At 49.8% G+C, this 20,808-nt stretch overlaps 1 protein-coding gene across 1 annotated transcript in view; it reads right to left on the bottom strand.

Moving 5' to 3' along the window:
- Positions 1-1,368: 1,368 nt before the first annotated feature.
- The window catches only part of GARNL3 (GTPase activating Rap/RanGAP domain like 3), a 156,436-nt gene continuing 136,996 nt past the window's right edge, over positions 1,369-20,808 (bottom strand). Inside the window, exons 24-30 of the mRNA XM_022578692.3 lie at positions 15,194-15,260; positions 10,005-10,112; positions 8,524-8,642; positions 6,090-6,228; positions 5,127-5,342; positions 3,748-3,874; positions 1,369-2,105 (exon numbers count right to left, since the gene is read on the bottom strand). Coding sequence (XP_022434400.2) covers positions 1,928-2,105; positions 3,748-3,874; positions 5,127-5,342; positions 6,090-6,228; positions 8,524-8,642; positions 10,005-10,112; positions 15,194-15,260 — 954 coding nt within the window. The 3' untranslated portion in view covers positions 1,369-1,927. The remainder of the gene's footprint in view (positions 2,106-3,747; positions 3,875-5,126; positions 5,343-6,089; positions 6,229-8,523; positions 8,643-10,004; positions 10,113-15,193; positions 15,261-20,808) is intronic.

Genomic DNA, 20,808 nt, shown 5'->3' with positions numbered 1-20,808 from the left:
TGCACTTAGACGGTTTACTTTGCAATTCAGCCTGAGGGATATGCAGAGAGGCTTCTGTAAACAGGGTGATCCGCCAGCCCAGCTAAGGCCAGCCAGTCCTCTGAGCCACGGATCCCTACAAAGCTGCTCCTGCCCTCTGGCTGGTCATCTCCCTCCCCGTGAGTGTGCAGTGTTCACTTCTCGGCCTTTGTAAGCAGACCCTGCTGCCAGGTCTGCCTCCCGCGCCCCCTTTGTAAGCTAAGCACCATCAGTCTGTTTAGTAGGGCCCACCTCTTGCCGTTTCTACATCCACTCCTCAGATCTGTGACTCTTGTCAAATCATGGGGTGCCACTTGCTGCCAATCTCTTTGAAAGAATGGTCTAAATAGCCCTTGGTTTTTCTATTCCAGGCTGAGAAGTAAGAAACTTCAGAAAAAAAAAAAAATGACAGGAAAGACACACATACAAGCTCATGAAGCTTACAGAGTATTTTAACACGAAAAACACCAGCCAGATTCAACTGATACAAGGCTCTCAGCCTGGCTCTGTATGGTGGACAGGGAGAGAGAGAGAGCACAGCTCTGGGATCAGAGAACTCACAGGTTCAAATCACTGCCCCTTTCTGAGCCTCAGTTTCCTTACCTGAAAAGCAAGAATAATAAAATCTAATTCACAAAACTTTAAGTGAGGTTGAGATACAGTATGTAGTTGATCTTGTTGCCTTCTGCTGAAGGGGACCAGGCAGCCGTCAGCTCGGATGCTTCATGTTGGACCGTCTGTGCCACAGGCAGAGAGGGGAGATCTCCCCACAGTGTGCAAGGCCCAGAAGGAGATAGGGTCCAGAACTTGTGTGAAATCTATCAGATCAAGGTCATGTCAAGCGCAGGCCTCTGCACCTAGTGAGAAGACCTGCAGAAGAGCTCCTCAGAGCCACTTTAACAGGCAAATGATCTCAGGTTTCTTTTGATGGGTAATATAGGCAAGACGAGACAATAAAATGGAATCCATCAGACTAAAGCCAGAAGTAAATTATCTTCTTCATACCGCTTAAAATTGTTACAATATCAGCGAAACTAGGTTTCCCTCCTTTGATTTCCCCTGGCTAGAGACTGACATCTCACTGTTTCATTCCCACCTGGCCAAACTCACATTTTCTTCTCACTTTAAGGAGGGAGCAACGGAAGGCAGATACATGATAAGAGGAAGGATAATCATTTGGTTCATGTGAGAGAGCAAAGCAGACTGGAACAAGAGGAGGGAGTCTGAGAATGATAATTCTGACGATGGAGAGTAACTGTTTCTTGGTTATATGATTTCACAATAACAATAAACCCCCCCAAAAAATCTTAAGACTCTTTAACAGGCTCCTATACCTTATTATTTTTTGTGAGACACAAAGAGAAAGAAGCAGGAGTTTCGAAGATCTAAAAATTCAGCTTTTCTCAAAAGTCTATAGGCAGAAACGCAGCTGGTTCCAATCACAGTGAACTGAAACAGCAACAGGGGCCAAAGGTGCAGAAAGAAAACTTATTTATAATAAACTTTCAAAGCAATGGCTTTTCTTTATAAAAGAAACACAGTATGTGACAAAACAAAACTGTAATGAAAAAATAACTTTTCCATCTAAGTATATAAAATATAAGAGAAGGTTGCAGTAAATAAGAATGAACATTTTTGATTTATTCAAAGTTTCAATCTAAAACCTCAATGAAATCTACCACCTTTAATTACAAGGGTACTGATGGTTCCTGAACAGAAAGAAACAAAGGTTAAGATGGCACCGGACATTGGAGAGTGACCCAAACTGGCCGAGGGTGCAGAAGGTTTGGTCCAATAGACCACGGACAGGCTAAAAGCCACATTTTGTTGAGAACTGATGTCGGAACTGGTTAAAGAGTATAAACCTCCATAAGAAAATTAAAGATGGCAAACTCGACTGGGACTCTGTTTACTTCAAGTCAATAATGTCTTCGTCCGAGGAAGCTGTGAGCTGAAAGGGGCTGCTGCCCCAGACAGGGCTACCTTCTCTCTCAGCCACAGGGTCCGGGTCAGAGCTTGTCGACTGGTAACGCCCCTCGGGATTGGCTTCAGAAGTGGAAGGACTTTCCAAGGAGCTCGACGTGATCCTAGAGGAGAAAAGTCACTGTGAACGGATCCTGGGGCACCGCTGAGCTGGCTGCTCTGTTTCCTGTTCCCCTAAACTCGGGAGCCCTTCTCCCCCTCCCCCTGCCATTATGGGGGAGAGGTGGGGAAGTGCAGGAGTGACCCCCACCCCAGCAGAGCTGGTGTTCTGCAGGCAGACAGGCCGATCTCATGGGTGGTTATGGGTTTTAAAGGCCAGCGGTGACACACAGGTGTTTGTGTGGAAAATCGGGATAATGTCGGGATAATGTCACTCTGTCTAAAACCCTCCCCTGGCTCCCCACGGCCTGACCCCTCCAGCCTCCTCCCAGCCCACCCCCGCCCTCTCTATTTTCTCCTGCATTCAGGACGCTCATTCTCTTGATACCTGCAAAACCAATCTGACCAAATTCAGGGAGTTCATTCATTCAACAAGTACTCATGGAGCCTGTAAAAGCCCCGGCCCAGCCTCTGGCTGCTTTTGACCTTGCATCCTTGTCTGTGCTCAAGCTGAGCCACTCTCTTCCCTCTCTCTCTCTCTCTCTCTCTCTCTTCGGGGCCTTTACCCCTGCTATTCCTGCTGTCGGAGGGGCTGTTCCCCCAGCTCCTTCTCATTCAAAGCTCAGCTCAATGCCACTTCTTCCAAGAAGCCTTCCTTGACTCCCAGCCCCCACCTCAAGTAGACCTTCTATCTGCCCCACCCCCATCACTACCTTCTTATAGATTTCCTTGCAGTGCTTGTCACTAATGGAAATGATAGCATTTGCTTATTTGTTCACAGGTTTATTATCTGTTTCTCAACACTAGAATGTAAAGTCCACGAGTGCAGGGGCCTGGTCACACAGTAGGGGCTCAATGAAAGTGCATTGGATTAAAGCGTGAGTGAGTACTGCCCCTCTCTGGGCCAGGCTAATGCTTGCTTGATTTATGAGACCCGGCTCAGCCTTTCCTGATGTTTGGGACCCGCCACCCCCGGCCCAGGTGTGGTGTGATGGCATCCCTCATTCTTCTGCACCACCTGCCACCCTGGAATGCTGTAATTCCTAGAATGTCTTTGTTGGCCTTTCCCACCAGCCTGTGAACCCCTGAAGTTCAGCTCCATATCCCCAGCTCAGTGCCAGGTGCTCCAAGAATGTGTGTTGAATGACTCAGTGGAGCCTGGACACGTGCCCCCTTGCCCTCCACACAGGAGCAGGCAAGATGTTATCAAGGGACACAGAGAACCTCAGGGGACAAATCAGTGGGATTCAACAAATATTCATGGACACGTGATACTGAACGGCCATCCAGAAAGGCTGTACCTGTTTCCACGCCCACCACAAGTACTGGAGAGCGCCTGTCACTCCTACTGAGCATTCTTGTTTTAAAAAATCCCTGTCAATCTGGCGAGCAAAAAAAGTCTCAGTGTACTTTAATGTGCATTTGTTGGATTGCTAGTGAGGTCACCCGTTTGTCTGGGCCCCTACCTGGCAGGCAGTGTTCTCTGGGGATCCTCAGGGAGGAGCTGGCTGCTAACCCTCTGCTGTGGCTGGCCGAAGGGGCCGGCACATGGCATCCTCAGTCAGCAGGAAGGGCCCTGTGGCTGTCCTGTGACTTCAGGGGCCACCACCCTGAGAAGGGGCTGCTGGGGGCTGCGTCCCTCTTTACCTTTCGCTGCTAGTTGACCTCACTGTCCCTGGTTTAGGGCCTCCTTGGTTTTCTTCCACCCGCTTCCGGGCTTTTGACTTGGGCTTTGGTGCTCCTTCTGCCCTGGGCCCACCTTCATCGGAGAGGCCTGGATTGCAGGGGAGAATCACAGGTCAGAGGGTCATTACCACAGGGCTGCCACAGAGACAGAAAATGCCCTTTTCCTCTTGGTTGGGTATTGGTACATTATTGGGATCGAGGCAGGAAGAATGATGATAAAGTCTATATTTTTAAATGGTTTTCTTGTTGTCTTGTTGGTAGAAGGTCTTTTTTCTTCTGATTAGAACGAATATATGTATTGGGAAAAAAAGAGTCAGAGGAGTTTAATGAAGGAGAGAAAATCTACAGTCCTACCACTGGAAACTGTAATTCTCCAGCTCAGAGATTCAATTTCTGAAAAGCACAGTGGTTTATATAATAGTCGTTGGCAGATCAAGCTTTCTGAGGGTATAGTGGGTTAAAAATAGCAACGCATATGTTTAAAAAATGCCGTGGAAGGCACCAGCTTCTGAAACCAACTGCCTTTGCCAATGTCAAGGCCTGCCCTGTCAGGTGGTCCGAATCCCCTTCTCCAGTTGGTCAGGAAACATTACTGCAGGACAGGCATGTGCCAAGGCCAGCTGTCCTTGCAGTTTTATGCCGTGCAGATGCCAATTCAAGTTTTCAAACCAGTTCTTACTGGTTTGACATAACATTTCCATTTTTCCTCATTTTGTTTTTAAATTCTGAACAAAAATCTTTATAACAGTCTAGCGTTTTCACAATCATCATGGTGCTTTATGCTTCTCTGGTCTGGTCTCCCACCTGTAAACTGAGAGAGGAGGGCACAGCAAAGATCTTACATCTCTACCATCCCCATAGAACTGCCCCACAGTCCAGGGGCTTTGAGAAGGATAACTGAACTGTACCACAGACGTGCAAGAAAACAAAGCATATGGAAAAAAATTAAAAACCCAAGTAAATTAAAATTTTGGATATACGAATGTGAAATGTTATCTGAGGACTTCAGGATATAAACCCTTCTGGACACTTTCCTAGGAAATTAGACATATGTAGATACTTATGTTTAAAAAAGTCATATCAGACTAGACCTACGGTTTTACAAACTGCCGTTTCCCCCCTGAACATGGTTTGGGCACTTTCCACATCAATAAATACAGATTGACACATCATTGTCATTGGGTAAATGATGTATAGTATTCCTCGGTGTAGGTGCACTATAATTTCTTTATAAATCCCTTATGAAAGTGCTCATTGTTTTTGAGGACAGTTAATATCCACAGATAAAACCAGCGGGTATCTTTACAAACAGTGCAAACACAAGAATCGAGAGCCATTACCCAGCAGCTCCCTGCGGGTCCTGCTTGCTATCTCTTTGATCTCCATGCGGGACAGGGACAAGGAGTGAGTGACAGGAATGGCCGCGATGCCGATGCCGATGGAGGTGGGCGGGGTGATGACCTTGGAGACTAAGGGCGATTTCAGAGGCCGCTCGATGCTTCTGCCCACCAGGTTTCTGAGTGGAATCTTGTACAGATTTTTGGACTGAATCTCACCTGAAATAAGAGTTCGAAAAGAACATCAGAACTTTAAGAAGAGTTCATGTTATTCACAAGAGGATAATTCCTGGTTCCTCAACATAGTCAGCATGAAGGAAGAGTTTATGTTGCAGGCTGACCTCCCAAGTCTCATTGGGGGCAATAAAGTGAGGGTGCCCGACGGCTCTGTTTTCTAAGGGCATCGTGTTCATGGGTAAATGGGGAAAAGCGCACCCACTCCTGGTTACAGGAGAAAGGAGTCGACAAGAAAAGCACAGCTGTCCTGCTCGGGAGCTTCAAGCTCTTGTGACAACGAGCCATAGTGACGACTTATGTGGTGAGAAGTTAGGAAAAGCACGAGGCAGTAACCACAACAAAGGCCTGCGGGCAGGGTTCAAGGGTGAAGCCAGGCAGAGTGAAAGTTGGGTGCTGAGTAATGTGTGTGTATGACTATGTCCTTTAAGCTATAAAAACCTACTATATTGTTAACATCCCTGAAGGAAAGATAACTTGCTGGGGCAAGTTGGAATCTCTCTAGCCCTCAGCTCCCTTCTCCCCATTGCAACAACTGTTTTCATAATGGGATTTTTTTGGGGGGGCATTATCACAAGGTTTCTTAAGAATGCAACCACGCTGCAAGTTTTTTTATGGCTTCAAATAGTGAGTTCCTTTGGCAGTAGTCACATGTCAGTATTTGACAATGAACTAGAGAAATCAGAATGGATCAAAACTATCTATCATAAGACAGTAAAAATTGGACTTCACCTTCCCCCAGGGAAGAAGGAAACACTGGAGTATCTCTGCCCGGGGGTGTCTGAGGAGAATTGTGGGCACTGGCCCCCTTGGAGCTGCCTCCGGATGAGACCTCGTTCACAGATGCGGTTGCTGTGAAGTATATATCCGACTAGAGAGAAAGAGAAGGCGTTACTGAGCCACCTGCTGTTACAGGCCCTGCACCCACCGGCCCTTCTGTCATCACTGCAGGGCCCCCAACTGCCCCCCCCCCCACTCGGGGACTGTGGTGCAGGAACGAGCCGGGGAAGCGGCTTCCAGCTCTGCGCTCAGACGCTTCCTGAGCGCTAACCTCACCCACTTATCTGTTTGCTGATACCCAATAGAAAAGAGTCCATTTCCCACACACCTGCTGCAAACACAGACACAACACACCTCCCCGACACAGGTCTCGGGCACCTGGAGGTTAGAACTGGAGAGGGTTTGGGATTCAGTCAGACCATGTCACAGGTGGGGAAATGGGTTCTCATGATTCAGCAAATACTCAAGCACACCCTCGATGAGCTGGTTTTGGGGTAACGGCGGTGGTATGTGGACTCAGGGACACTGAGTTTCAGGGATTTTGCAAGCTGGCTGCTAAACACAGCCATTATTAAACTTAAATTATAAACTTAAACTAAAAAACAAAGGAACTAAATAGCAAAATTCAGCCATTCCTAATTATTTTACTACCTTGAGTATTCTCCAAGCTCTTGAGGTAATTTACATGAACACTGTCTTGGGCGGGTGGGGCGATGCTGTGTAACAGCGGCTCCTAACGCTGTGTTCCATCGTGTCACATGGGAAGCCTGAGATCAGTCACGGGGACTGTTTACACCATGGAAATCGGCAAATGCTACAAATCAGAGCTTGATTTGTTGTTTTGTTGATTGTCTAGACTTACAGTGATGAAGAAAATGTTAATAATGAAGGTTAAAATTAAAAGTGTGTTGAATCTAATGCTAAAATTGAGAGAAGTTTTGGTTTAATGATTTGTACGAGGGTGAAAAACAGTTTAATGGATCACATATCAGATTTTTAATAAATAAATAAATTTATTTATTTATTTTTGGCTGTGTTGGGTCTTCGTTGCTGTGCGTGGGCTTTTCTCTAGTTGCAGTGAGTGGGGGCTACTCTTCGTTGCAGCGCACAGGCTTCTCATTGCGGTGGCTTCTCTTGTTGCGGAGCAGGGCTCTAGGTGCACGGGCTTCAGTAGTTGTGGCACGTGGGCTCAGTAGTTGTGGCTCGTGGGCTCTAGAGCGCAGGCTCAATAGTTGTGGTGCACAGGCTTAATTGCTCTGCGGCATGTGGGATCTTCCCGGGCCAGGGCTCGAACCCGTGTCCCCTGCATTGGCAGGCAGATTCTTAACCATTGCGCCACCCGGGAAGCCCCACACATCAGATTTAATGACAACAAACTTGGAAAAAGAAGAACGGATGGAGATATAATTCCAACCATAAAATTGTGGTTGATCTGCAGCATTAGTTTGGCTACAGAGAAAGGAATTCAGCCAAAATTCACAAAAGCATTTTGTGAGAGCCAGTTGGCTAAATGGACTTTTAAGATAAAAGCATTGTATATTTTATTATTTGTAAATTGTAAGCTATTTATATTTTATAATTAGTAAAATTTGTAATCAACTGATGTCCATATATGTGTGTGTATACATACACACACCCATTTTCCAGAGGGCTGGTGGTGGTTACACACTTACCAGCACCCCACTGGCGCTACGTTAGTGAATAAGATGCTCAGTCTCTGCTCTCACAGAACTCTCAGTGCAGTGGGGAAAGTACGCAGTCACCCACCACCAAATGTGATGCAGGTCAGGATGGAAAAGTGCTCCAGGCGTGCAGCAGGCACCAGCCTGGCCTGGCGAGCCAGGGAGAGGGTGTGGGGCTGACTTGGGGGAGGGGACTAGAACAAGACCTGTTGGATTATGCGCCAGGAGTAGAAGACAGCTTGGAAGATCGTCGTTCCTGCATCCTTCGGTTTTGGTCACATTCTGTTACCAGACGTGAATTAGTCTGTCAGCCATAGTTTGTGGGACACAAATTCAAACTGAGGACAGACAGCGGCAAAGGAAGAAAGGAACATTGCAAGCTCTTACTTTTCTAGACTTGGCCTCTTCTTCAGGGCAACAGTGACCCAGGCTTTGATGGGGTGTCTCTCTTTTCAGCTGGGCGCTCCCCAACTGCCACCAGCACCGACGAGTCTCTTAACACTAAGGAGGCCGTTTTGAAGCCCAAGGGGACTCGCACAGGAAAACCCAACCCATGAGCCTGTTTTCAGCTTTCTCATCTCAACACTCACGAGGTGTTGGCATTGTCAGCCTCAACGTGAACATGTCTGCGCCCGCCTGAAACCTCATGGTGCTGGGGGTGCCCAAAGCCCCTCACACAGAAATAAAAGCCCAGTTCTACTCACCCTGGAGGCCACGAGCTGCAGCTGAGGCACGACGGCCGTGTGGACCAGGTTCCCGTTCACCACCAGGCGGATTTCCATGGAGTCGGTGGTGAAGGCCAGCAGGTAGGGGAATGCACAGACTGCAAGGCAATGGGGCATCAGCTCCCAGCCTGTGCCTGCGGCTGTGGAGCTGCAAGGACCCTCTCACATCCCCCTTGCTCCTCCGGCAACTCCCATCTCTCCCCTTCCTCTGGCTGCTTCTCTTCTTCGTTCACGGGTGCGTGTCCCCCAATTCCAGGAAAGCCTGCCTTAGCTGCCAGGCTTCTGCCCAGGGACGTGTGCACTGTCCCAGCTTCTCCCTGTGCCCTTCTCCTGCTGCAGTCCTGTACCCGATCTTCCGGGGGCGCACCGCCCACCCAGGTCCTGGAGACCTTCCCCCTATGGTCCAGACTGCAGGTTGACATGGGCTTCGCACATGCCTTCCACCCGGGAACCTAGCCTTTACTCCTTCTTCATTCCCTGTCTCTGGGTCACCCTCCCCTATGCTCCTCCTGTCTGTGTGTCTGGGCAGGGACTGCTGAGTTATTTGTTAAACGTTGGTCCCTCTTCTTGAGATCTTTTTGATGACTTCCAGGTGCCATAGCTGCCCCAGTGGCCCTGTGAGCCCATCTTTGTCTTTTTTACCGGCCACTTCGCACTCTCTCCTTCACGCTGGCCCACTCCCTCTGCCCTCTCTCCTTGGCGACTCATCTGTTCTCTTGGCTTCACCTTGACTCTTCCTACCACACCCACGCCTCTAGCCTTGACCTCTCAAGTGGGCCCCCGGTGCAGTGCCGTGGCTCAGACCTGAGAGCCGTTTCCAACCCTTCCCTCCCTTTTTTACCATAACTAATCTGCATCTGAGCCAACCCCATCCTCCGAGTGTCTGGATCCATTCCTCTGCTCTCCTCTCAAAACTCTATCATGTTTACCTATCAACAAAGCCTTCTACTTTGAGGAAAACAGTGCTAAGATTCTTGGCTCTGATCTGACTCTCCCCAGGCAGATGCCCAGCTGTGGATCTTGAATCACAGAAACGAAGCACCACCACTCACGTCCTGAGTTTTCAGTGGCAGGCAAAGTGCCTGAGTTTCTGTAATTCTAGACTTTCAAGCTTCAAAATGTATAAAAAGGACGCCAAGTGCACTGTGCTCCTCCCCCAAGTCTGTCAGAGTTTTGAGGCTGGAGATCTTGTTCAAGATCTACTGAAACTGATATTTAATTGCTCTCCAATGCTCACATGCTCAGGCACTGAGAAGACCTGGGAGGAACAGTGGAAGACAACAGTCCCCAAAGGGGAACAAATGAAAAACAATTAAAGAAGAAAAGGCTCTGAGTACTCACTATACTCACATAATTCATAGCAATTTAGCGGTAAGCCAGTGAGTTTGCCTACATAGGATGGAACAGTTCAGATAAGTCTACTGAGCGGGAAAGAACATGATGATAAAGGGTTTCCTTACCAATCGCACAGGGAGCCTGGTTCCAACAGAACTGGAAATCTGACGCAGAGGGTTGAACCAAAAAAGAGCCACCATTAAACGGGCAAACCTTTTTATAGATGCAACTGTCTGCAACGAAACAAGAGCGACTCATTTTTGTTAGAGACAACACTCAGGTAGCCATAATTAGATAAATGAGAAACAGGCCACAAGAATAGCATCCTATCTGCTCGTTCTTTATGAAAGCCGGGATGAATATCGCCATGATGCCAGATTCTCAGGCGCAGGAGGCAGTCTGAGCCAGAGTGATGTTTCTGCTACAAGTCATCATAGCTGCCGTTTTTGGAGAATTTACTATCAGCCAGGCACCGAGCTTCAAAACATTCTTCCGTTTAATCTGTACAAACTTATGAAGTAGATGCTATTATTACACTCATTTTACAGATGAGAAAATTGAGGCAAAGAGCAGCGAAGTAGCTTGTCCACAGCCTCACAAGTTCTACTTGGGAGAGAACCAGGTTGGCTTGATTGCAGAGGATAAGGGGCACTTGAAGGCAGCCCCTGGATGGAGGAAGGCCTCCTACAAGGGGATCATGCTCTGAGCCTCACTCAGCAGGACATGTGTGATGGGAGCTGTACACCACTCCCCCAACATTTTATTATGAACATTTGAAGCCATGTGCCTGTATCACCTTGGTGAATCTGAGCCAGCATTAAATTAAGGCCAGGTTAATTCAGTTACCCAGTTCCTGGCTTGCTCCGAGCTCTAAACACAAGTCCAGGTGGTTCAGACCCTCTTCGAGTGAGAAAGGTCACGTAGAAACAAAGGCCCCTTTTATTCCAGAAGCCCATCACGTTTTAGCCATACAATCTTATTTTTAAAAACAGCCTTACTGAGATGTAATTTATATACCATAAAATTCATCCATTTTAAGCATTCAAGTCAATGAACTGTAGTGTGCTTATAGAGGCGCACAACATCACAATCTGGTTTTATAACATTTTCATCACCCTCGTAAGAGACATCACGCCCATGAAGCAGTCTCTTGCCATTCCTAGCGTGAGAATCGACAGCTGTGGCCCCTCTGTGAGAGGGCAGAGGTCATGGAGCCAGAGCTGCTGCTGCTGCCCCCTGCGACGTGGGGCTAGGCTGGGGATGACCACCGCTGGCCCACCTGAAGCTTCGGGTCTCCTTTGATGTGACCACTGTGCCTTGTCAAGCAGTTAACTTATACTGTCTCATCACTGTTCTTCTAAGAGTGAGTTATCGGGACAGAAAAACTCACCAGAGTCAGTTCTGTTTCTGCTACAGTGGGCTCACTAGGGGAGAAAAAGCGTCCCCATGCTCAGCCGAAGACCTCGCTCCCTGAGAGAATGCGCGCCCGGATCTCCCCGCAGCGGCTCCCCCAGCTGCTGTGTCCTGCCCACAACTCTGGATGCCGTGGGGTGCAGCTCACCCCCTCTCCACTCTGGCCGGCGGCTTTCTCCCCCTCAGGGACTTCTCCCCTCTGTCCTGCACCGCAGTTTCCCCCTCTCCATCGGATCCTTCCCGACAGCCTTACCCATGCTGTTTATTCCACCTTTTAGAAAACAAAATCCTTCGCCTCTCTTCCTCCTCTAGCTGTTACACCCTTCCTTATTCTTCTTCCCTTAAAGCAAAATTCTTTGGAAGACTTGTCTGGACTCCCTGGCTCTACTTCCTCTTTCCCAATCTCTCCTGACCTGTGCAATCAGGCTTTTGTCCCCACTTCTTCCCCAGAGACACCTGCTCTTGTCAAGTTTCCTAGTGGCCTTGTAAAGCCAAGCGCCACCTCAGACCCGATCTGCCAGAGGCAGACGGCACAGCGGGTCACCATCCCTTCAACACTGCCTCTCAGGGCCTCATCCCACTTTCTCCTGTCCTTCCAGCCACTCCTCAGTCTACTTTGCTGGTTCCTCCTGTCTCTCCCCGCTTCCCGGTGGGTGATCTCTTTAGTCTCAGGACCCTAAAGGTCACTTGCCTGCTAATGACCCCGAGGAAGCCCTCTCCGGAGCCCGCACTTGAACCAGATGATCGCTCACTGTCTGCACTGGGATATCTCAGAGGTCCTGATGGGTCATAACTGGACTTTTGATCTTTCTCCCCAAACTCGCTCTTCTAAAAGCCTCCCTCATCTCCGTAAATGGCATTCTCTGTTCTCCCAGCTGCTCACGTCCCCAGACTGCAGTCCTCCTTTTCTCTTCCCCTCACAGCCACACTTTATTCACCAGCACGTTACCTTGGTTCTCACGTGCAAAGCACATCTAGGACCTGACCACTGCTCAGCGCCTCCCCTGCGGCGGTCCTTGTCCAAGCCCCTGGCGTGCTCGTCAGATGAGCGCGGTCCCTGCCCTTCCCGCTTCCACACCATGGCGGGGGTGGAGCCGCTTTCCTCTTACAGACCCTCTCGCCCCTCTGCTCAAAAGCCTCCAGTTGCTCACCAGGGTGCAACGCAAAGACCTTTCACCTACCGGGCCCTGCTGGAGTCTGGTCCTCTTTGCCGATGTCATTTTTATCCACTCGCACCCTCGCTCACTCTGTTATGAGTCACCTTGAGGTCATCACGGGTCATCTTGGGGTCACCTTGACCATACTGGAGTGTTCCTCCTCAAGGTCTTTACACCTGCCCTCGTCCCTGCCTGAAACACTCACCCTGATACCTTCATGTTCAACACTCAGTCCTGATACCTGGACTCCGTTTGGGTCTTCGGTCCCCACCCCTCTCCCAGCGAGGCCTGCCTTCCTCACCCCCTGTAACTGGTGACCGGTGACCCGCACACCCCACTCCTGCCCAGTCCGGCCCCTCTTCCCCCTTCATTTCCCCTCAGCACTCAGCGCCATTTAACAAACTGCATGTGTTTCTTATTTATCTTGTTAATTGTCTACCTGTTCTCTTTAAAATGTAAACTCCACCTGATGGCTGGATTTGTGCTTATATTCACTGCTGAAACCCCTAGATATCGGAAGTGCTGGGTAAAGATTTGCTGAATGAATGAACGACTCAGGAAGGACACAGCAGCCTTGTGTTTCTAAAGGCCCAGGTCCCTTACACACATCCCCTCTCCTCTCCCCTGTCCCACCTCAACTCCCACTAGGGGAGAGCAACCTGCTGGGGGCTTTGAGGGGCTGGGCTGGAGGAGACCCTGGCCCCTGAGCACAGAGCCTCCTGGACGGGTCGGGTGGCTGTGTTGTGCCTGGGAGGCCAGACCCGGCCTCCACCTGCCTCAGAGGGGATCACGCAGGCCTGGAGGAGGCGACCGGACTGCAGTCCATAGGCGCCCCCCACCGGCCCCCCATGCTTTCCAATGGATAAGCCCCAGGGGAGCAGAGGGCGCTCCCTTCCAATAACCAGTGCTGGTGGCCTCTGCACCCGAGGGGAGGGGCCTCCAAATTAGACCGAACTGATTCAGAAAAGGAAGCGAAGCTGCTTCTCGAACCCCAGAGCTGTGCAGCCTGTTCACACCCATGAACTGGCGCCCATGCCTGCTGTTCCCTGAAGCGTGAGCTCACTGTGTCCCTGGCAGGGCCTTTCACTGTTGTGTCTCGAGAGCCCGACACGGGCCTGGCACAGAGAGGGCCGTCCCTTGTGGTTAAAAAGAGCCGCCTGAACGGGGGCTGGTGCGGGGGCAGGATGCTAAGAAAGTCACTGCCTGGGAAGCAGCTCAGAATCTATGACTTCCCTCCTTTGACTTTCCCCATCCAGCTGGTGGGGAACAGTGTATAGGTTCTAATTTTAAAACAAATTTCTCTGAAGAAAAGCCCCTTTCTGCATGTAGAAAAGTTTTTAACTTATCTGAGATAAAAATTTCTCTATAGAAAACTCTGGGTTTCTGGAAGTTATATTTTAGAAAGGAGCAGACATATGATAAAAATCAGCTTCAAATTTGAGAAGGGTTTAGACAGATCTGTGGATAAAATATCCTAAAAGAGCGATTTATTGGTGAAGTTCTTTCCTTGTGACTACCTTCTCCTGATTCCCCATAAATCTTGAATTTTGAAAGAGGGTGTTTATCAAACAAATTTCTCTACTGAAAATTACCATACTTACTAATCAAAGATTAATTAATCAAAATATCTGCCCCACGCGATATAACCAGCATGACCACTCTAAATCGATACAATTCTAGGCTGAAAAAAATATATTTTATTGTTTTAGTTAGACTGGGCAGGCTTATCTGGAAAATATCTTACTACCTTTGCGTTAAAAAGATCTTTTTGGGCTTCCCTAGTGGCGCAGTGGTTGAGAATCTGCCTGCTAATGCAGGGAACACGGGTTCGAGCCCTGGTCTGGGAAGATCCCACATGCCGCAGAGCAGCTAGGCCCGTGAGCCACAACTACTGAGCCTGCGCGTCTGGAGCCTGTACTCTGCGACAAGGGAGGCTGTGATAGTGAGAGGCCTGCGCACCGCAATGAAGAGTGGCCCCCACTTGCCACAACTAGAGAAGGCCCTCGCACAGAAACAAAGACCCAACACAGCAAAAATAAATAAATTAATTAATAAACTCCTACCCCCAACATCTAAAAAAAGGGAAAAAAAAGATCCTTTTTATTATAGTATCACATTAGCTTTTGAAATGCTGAAAATCCTTGAAGACCCTATTTGATATCTTTGGTCTGCCTGAAACCCACCTGCCACCTGACCCAAACTAACCCAGCTGAGGCCGGGTACGCCAGGTTGAGGCTGACTTCATTAACACCCGAGAAATAACAAAAAGGGCAAGAGTAACTGTGGTTAAAATTTGGGGCAATGGAGTCAAGAGGGCCCCAAATGTGCAGCTGGGCTCTGCCATTTGTAGCTGCGCAATCTTGAGAAAGTCCGTTCACCGCTCCAGGTCTCAGGAGCCTTACCTCCCTCCAGATGACAGACAGTAACAGAAAAAGTCAATGGAACGGTGACCGAGGTGGGTGAAGCACAGCGCGTGGCACACAGTAAGGGCTGCCTAGATGGAAGCCACTGCTATCACTCCCACGTCCCGGAGACACCCCCAGGCGGCCCCTGCACCGTCTTACCAGGAGGTCTGGCGTATTGGGAGAGCCAGGCAGGAAGGCAATTTTTAGATAGGCCCTGGAGTGGAATTAAGGACCCAGGAACGATACATCAGGTAAATCTAAAGCTAAGTCCCTTTAAATTGTCCAGAAAAAACCCAGTTGATTCCAGCAAATAGAGATCAAAACACGCCCCGTACTTACAGTTGTAACACAGGAGCAGACCGGCTTCCCCGTCTTCGTACACATCAATAGCTGCAACGAGATTAACCTGCAATGAGAACGGGCAATGGCGGTGGGCAGGCTGGACACTGACACTATGAAAAGACGCTCTCAAGTTACGGCTTCTGTAAACTCAGGCACTGGGGGGCGTTCCCACCTCACCACCACCCACAACGCCACAGGGGTGGCCACGACTGCAGTCCACGGGGACTTTCGCACCCTCTTTTCCCACGCTTTGAGAAGCTCTGTAGGCAGACATCTCCACTCTCTATTGACAGGCCTCTTATTTGTACAGTGGGCTCAGTCCACAAAAGCTTTTCACATGGGTTATTTGTTTCACTCTCACATCAACCCCTAAAGTACGTGGCATTGCTCCCATTTTACAGATGAGGAAAGTGAGGCTCAGAGAGGTGCAGTCGCTCTAGTGCCTCAGGTAGAAGGGTGCTCCAGCCAAGATCTGAACCGGGTCCTCCGTTCTTTTCCAAGCTTAACACCCCTGCACTTCGGCCACAAACTTCTGCTTCAAACACAGTCTCTGAATCTCAGGATCACCGTGTCTGCATTTCTTTTCCAAGCTTAACACCCCTGCACTTCGGCCACTTCCTCCTGCTTCAAACACAATCTCTGAATCTCAGGATCACCGTGTCTGCACTTCTCTTCTCTCTCCTTCACTTCCAGGGAGGCGGCATGACACGATGCAGAGAGTGTCGGAAGCCCTAGCTCCGTGGCCTGGGCGAGCTCTTCTTCTCCGGCCTCCGTTTCTGCTTTTGAGAAGACCGTTCTCAACCTGTTAGTGTCCTTGGCCCCTCTTGAGCTTCAAAACTCTGACCCTGTAAAAATCTCCTGCTTCTTTCATTGCCTCACTTGTCTTCTCGGCCCTTGTAGTCTGTCCTCCTACACCACCAGGGACACTGCCCTCTCCGAGCACCATGAAGATTTCCTTCTCCCCATCCTGGAGGTCTTTGGCCATAGCTCATCTCTTCATCCAGAGATCCGCAGCCTCTGACATGAGACGTCTCCTCCCTCCCGCCCTCTCTCCCACTTCAGATTATTCTTCCATTTCTTGGCTCTTCTCTCATTTAGAAAAATCCCCACATTTACAGCTTCAGATTTTACTCTGCTCAAAATCTCTAGATCTACAACCTCAGGCACACATTCTCCTCAGAGCTCCAGCCCATATTCCTAAGTCTTTTCTCTCAAACGCAACAGGTTCCATACCCAGGAACGCATGAGGCAGCGTAGGGGAACAGATGGGAGCACGACGCTGGTCAGACAGCCCCGAGCTGCAATCCTGCCTGTACCACTCGCTGCCTCTGTGGCTTGTCGCAAGTGGCTTAACTTCTGGCCCCAGGTCTTTACCTGTGAACCGCTGTAACGGTAATCCTGACTCTGCTGGATCATCATGAGAATTCCATGAAACAAGGCACACGTTTTTGCACAGGGCCTGATACATAATCAGCACTCCATGGAGGCTACTATCTTTATGTCGCACGTGACTAGCTGCCTTCTAAGCCTCCTCCTTGCTGTTAGCAGAGCTAGCCTCAAAGCCTTGGCGGCTCCCCTTCTCACCCAAGTCCAGCAGCATCCTCTTCTGTGTCTCACCCCCTGCTGCACCCCAGGCTAGGCCTGACCTCTCCAGCAGGGGCGCGTGTCCTTGTCTCCCTCTGGCCCAGCTCTCTCCAGCCCCTTCCAGTCTCTGAGCTGCCCAGCACTGCACTGGGGCCCCTCCGCACCCCAGGCCCTCCTCCTCACTGCTCTCTCCCAAATGCAGCCTTCTCCTCTAAACGGTCTCACGACTGTGCTGAAGCCCCGCTGGCCACCCTCAGCCAGGGCCTCTGCCTTGTGTCTGGCAAGTCCCTGCAATGGAACCCCGGCCCATCTCCCACCCAGTATTACCTGGCATTGTACTAGGTGCCATCAAGCACACAGAAATGAAAGGGCAGGGTCTCACCCCTTAAGAAAAAGTCAGAAAAGCATACAGGCACGTAAAGCATGGTATAATGGGGCCAAGGCCAGAACCAAGAGTTGTGGAGCTCTGTGGGGGTGGGAGACGGCGAGGCTCCGAGGTCAAGGGTGCTGATTCTGGGATCAGAGAGACCTGGGGCTCAAATCCCAAATACTTCCCCTGCTGCTGTAGGTCACAGCCCTCGTTTTTAATTATCTGCATGACGTGCGCTGCTGCCCGGTGTTCCCCTGCTTGTTTGTTCGTTTGCTGGCACTCTCCTCCCCACCGGATCTCAGCTCCATGAAGCAGAGGCCTTGCCGACCCGCTCACGTGACATCCTCAGCACCTGGATCAGGGCCTGTCGAGTGGCAGGAGCAGAGTACGTACTTCTCGAACGCATGACCGGGTCAATGAAATCCCAACTCTGCCACTTGAGAGGAGTGGGTACCTAGGTCAGTGGTTGAACCTCTCGGAACCTCAGCGTCTTCATGTGTAAAATGGGAGATACTAGAACATCCACTCCTGTAGGGGCTGAGGATTCCGTGAGGTCATGCAGGGCCTGGTACTTGGTAAACGCTCTATAATGTCAGCTGGTGGCACTATTTAGCTATGGAACCAGCACCAGTGGGGTATATCACGGGAGGGAACAGCCCTTGAGCCCCCTCGGCCCTGGAGGGAACCCTCCCATCCCCAGCACTTTGACTTAAGAGTCACTTCCTCCTCAGGTGTCCCCGTACTTGTCAGTTAGATGACACTTATCTCAGCTAGAGGCTTCGAGCCCTAGAGGGTGTGGCTGTCTGCTCTGCCAGGCCGTGCACTTCCTGAGGGGAGTGGCCAAGGGCTGCCAGCTTTGCAGCCTGGACCTGCTCTCCCCATCACGCTCTGTGACGAGGCTGTGGATGCCACAGGCTGGGTTTAAGGGCATGGCCTTGGGAGCAGGCAGCCTGGGTTCAAGTCCTGATCCTGCTACTTACTAGCTGTGTGCTTCGGGGTTAATGTGGCTCCTCCTTTCGGAGCCTCAGTTTCCTTTTCTGCAGAAACGGGGAAGTGAACAGCACATTCCTGTCAAGGCCAAAATTCAGGGACAGAGACCACAGCATGGACTCAACCACTCCTTCCTCAGGTCCCCCATTGCATTTCATCAGACTTTATTAACACTTAGCAAGGTGAGGCCAGGTTCGTGTGTGCATGTTCCATATACATACAGATGTCGATACAGGTGTCGGCTCCCAGGACAGGGGGGCGGGGGGTGGGCGCTGGCAGGAGTCATTCCTGCAGCAGTTTCTTGACCAGGCGAGGACCTGAGAATTAACTAGGGAGCTTTTAAAAGATACGTATTCTGGGTTCTCGCTCCTAGACATCTAGATATAGTAGGTCTAGGGTAGGACATAGGCACTGGCTTTTTATTTTTTCCTTGATTAAAAATAGTTCATTTGGGCTTCCCTGGTGGCGCAGTGGTTGCGAGTCCGACTGCCGATTCAGGGGAAACGGGTTCGTGCCCCGGTCCGGGAAGATCCCACATGCTGTGGAGCGGCTAGGCCCATGAGCCATGGCCACTGAGCCTGCACGTCTGGAGCCTGTGCTCCACAACGGGAGAGGCCAAAACAGTGAGAGGCCCACGTACCGCAAAAAAAAAAAAAAAAAAAAAGTTCATTTTATTTGCATTTAAAAATAATAAAAGTCATATGTGGTGGTTGTGAAACTTCAAAACACACACTTGTAACAAGTGAAAGAGGTCACCACTGTGAGGTCAGTGTCCAGCCTTCCCACGTGATTCCGGGGTGAGCTCTCAATGAAGCCCAGCTGGGGTCTGGGCAGACAGTCAGGTTGGGCCCAGCAAATAAGCCAGAGACCCAGATCCTGTTACCAGGTCTGCAGTTCCCTCCAGAGGAGTCCTCTGTTTTGGGAAGGAGGCCAGTGCTGGCTGTTGGAGCTGGGGCAGTAGGTCACAGTCGGCCTGTTGGAAAAACGAACTTGACATTGACTTTCAGAAGGCTGCTCTGGTGCTTCTTAAACAGCTCCTCTCTCAAGCTAGGATTGTCTTAGACCCTAAGGTGGGTTTGAAGCCTACAGTGGGAATCAAGGGGTCTTGGATGAGAAGAGAGGAGGAACAGGGACAGGAAACCAGGCCGGCCCGGATGGCCGCACACGGAGCAGGCAGGCAGTGAGGGCAACTTGAGGCACTAAATCTCCAGGACTCAAGGAGGGTCAGCCTCTCTCCTGCTCCACTGCACTTGGGGCTTGTCCTGCAGGAACGTCTTGGTGGGAAGTAACCCTGTTCCCGCAGGCCACTTCTGACCAGCTATTAGAAAGCATGCTCATTACTCTCCTCATTTCTCTAGGGCTTTTCTTCCCAACTGGACAGTAAATTCCTCACAGAGACAAGCCACTGTCTCAGTACCTCTGCCTGCTCAGCAAACACAGAAGCTGCTGATTTACTAGGACAGGCGTCCCCAACCCCCTGTCCGCGGCCTGTTAGGAACCGGGCAGCACGGTAGGAGGTGAGCAGAGGGCAAGCGAGCGAAGCTTCGTCTGCCGCTGCCCATCGCTCGCACTGCCGCCTGAACCGTCCCTCCCCCCAGCCCCCGTCCGTGGAAAAACTGTCTTCCAGGACACTGGTCCCTGGTGCCAAAAAGGTTGGGACCACTGTACTGGGAGGGACTATGCACACTGACCCACTCAGATCCAGCGGACATGCTTAACAACAAAAATATGTTTTTAAACGTTTTCTCTTAGAGAAAAGTTTTGTATCTTTGCTTTAAAAAGCATATCGAAGAAAGGACAGAAAAATTTAGGACTGTTTCTCACAGCTTTCAGAGAAACAAACACAGAAGTCATCAAAGAAAACTTTAACACATTTTTTCCTGGGCCTTCATGAATCTTAAGAGACTAGTTGCCAGGGAAGGATTGATTCAACAAAGACCTGCTAGACCCACCTTTTTCTGTCTCTTTTGTCTGGTTGTACAGAGTTTTGAAAAGCAAGAAGGGGCAAGAACTTTCAAAGGCCAGATTGGACCCTTCCTCCTCAGAAGTCAGCAGCTGGAAGAGATTATAGGTTCCCGGCTGCTGGGATGGACGGGAGTCCTGGCTTTAAGTTAGGGAGAGTTTCAGGATAGATTCCTTCTCCTCGGTCTATATTAGGATCACCTGGGGGAGACTCAAGACCAATTGATTCCCATAGCATACACCCAGGAATTCTCGTTTAACTGATCTGGGTGTATCAGAGCACTGATGTGTTTAAAGCTTTCTAGGCAATTATAGCCAGAGTTGAGAAGCAGCGTGTACCAGTGGTTCCCAAACTTTCCCACATCACCTGGGGATCATCTGAAAATTCTAAAGCCCACGCCACACCCAAGGCCGATGAAACCTCTGTGGGTGGGACACGGGCATCGGTAGCATTTGAAGCTCCCTGATGACTCCAACTGCAGACTAGTTTGGGTGCCACCAGTATATACTTGAAAGGACAGACTACGCTGTAATTGACGACAGCTGAAGATAAGGAGCCCTAACTATATCTAGATGCTTCTTTTTCTGACTTTTCTATTTTTTAAGATCTTCCTTTCATTAGGTGTTAAGTCTTCTTCGTACAGTAATTAGCAATTTTAGTGCATATTTAGGTAGGGCTTGTCCAAATATAAATCGTATTTTTAAA

Source organism: Delphinapterus leucas, chromosome 6, assembly GCF_059928025.1.
Source record: "Delphinapterus leucas isolate spDelLeu-1000000601 "Yukka" chromosome 6, BTC_Dleu_Yukka2, whole genome shotgun sequence".
Classification (NCBI taxonomy): Eukaryota; Metazoa; Chordata; class Mammalia; order Artiodactyla; family Monodontidae; genus Delphinapterus; species Delphinapterus leucas.
Note: the sequence above shows the minus strand (reverse complement) of the source record. Positions and strands in the feature narration are given on the sequence as shown.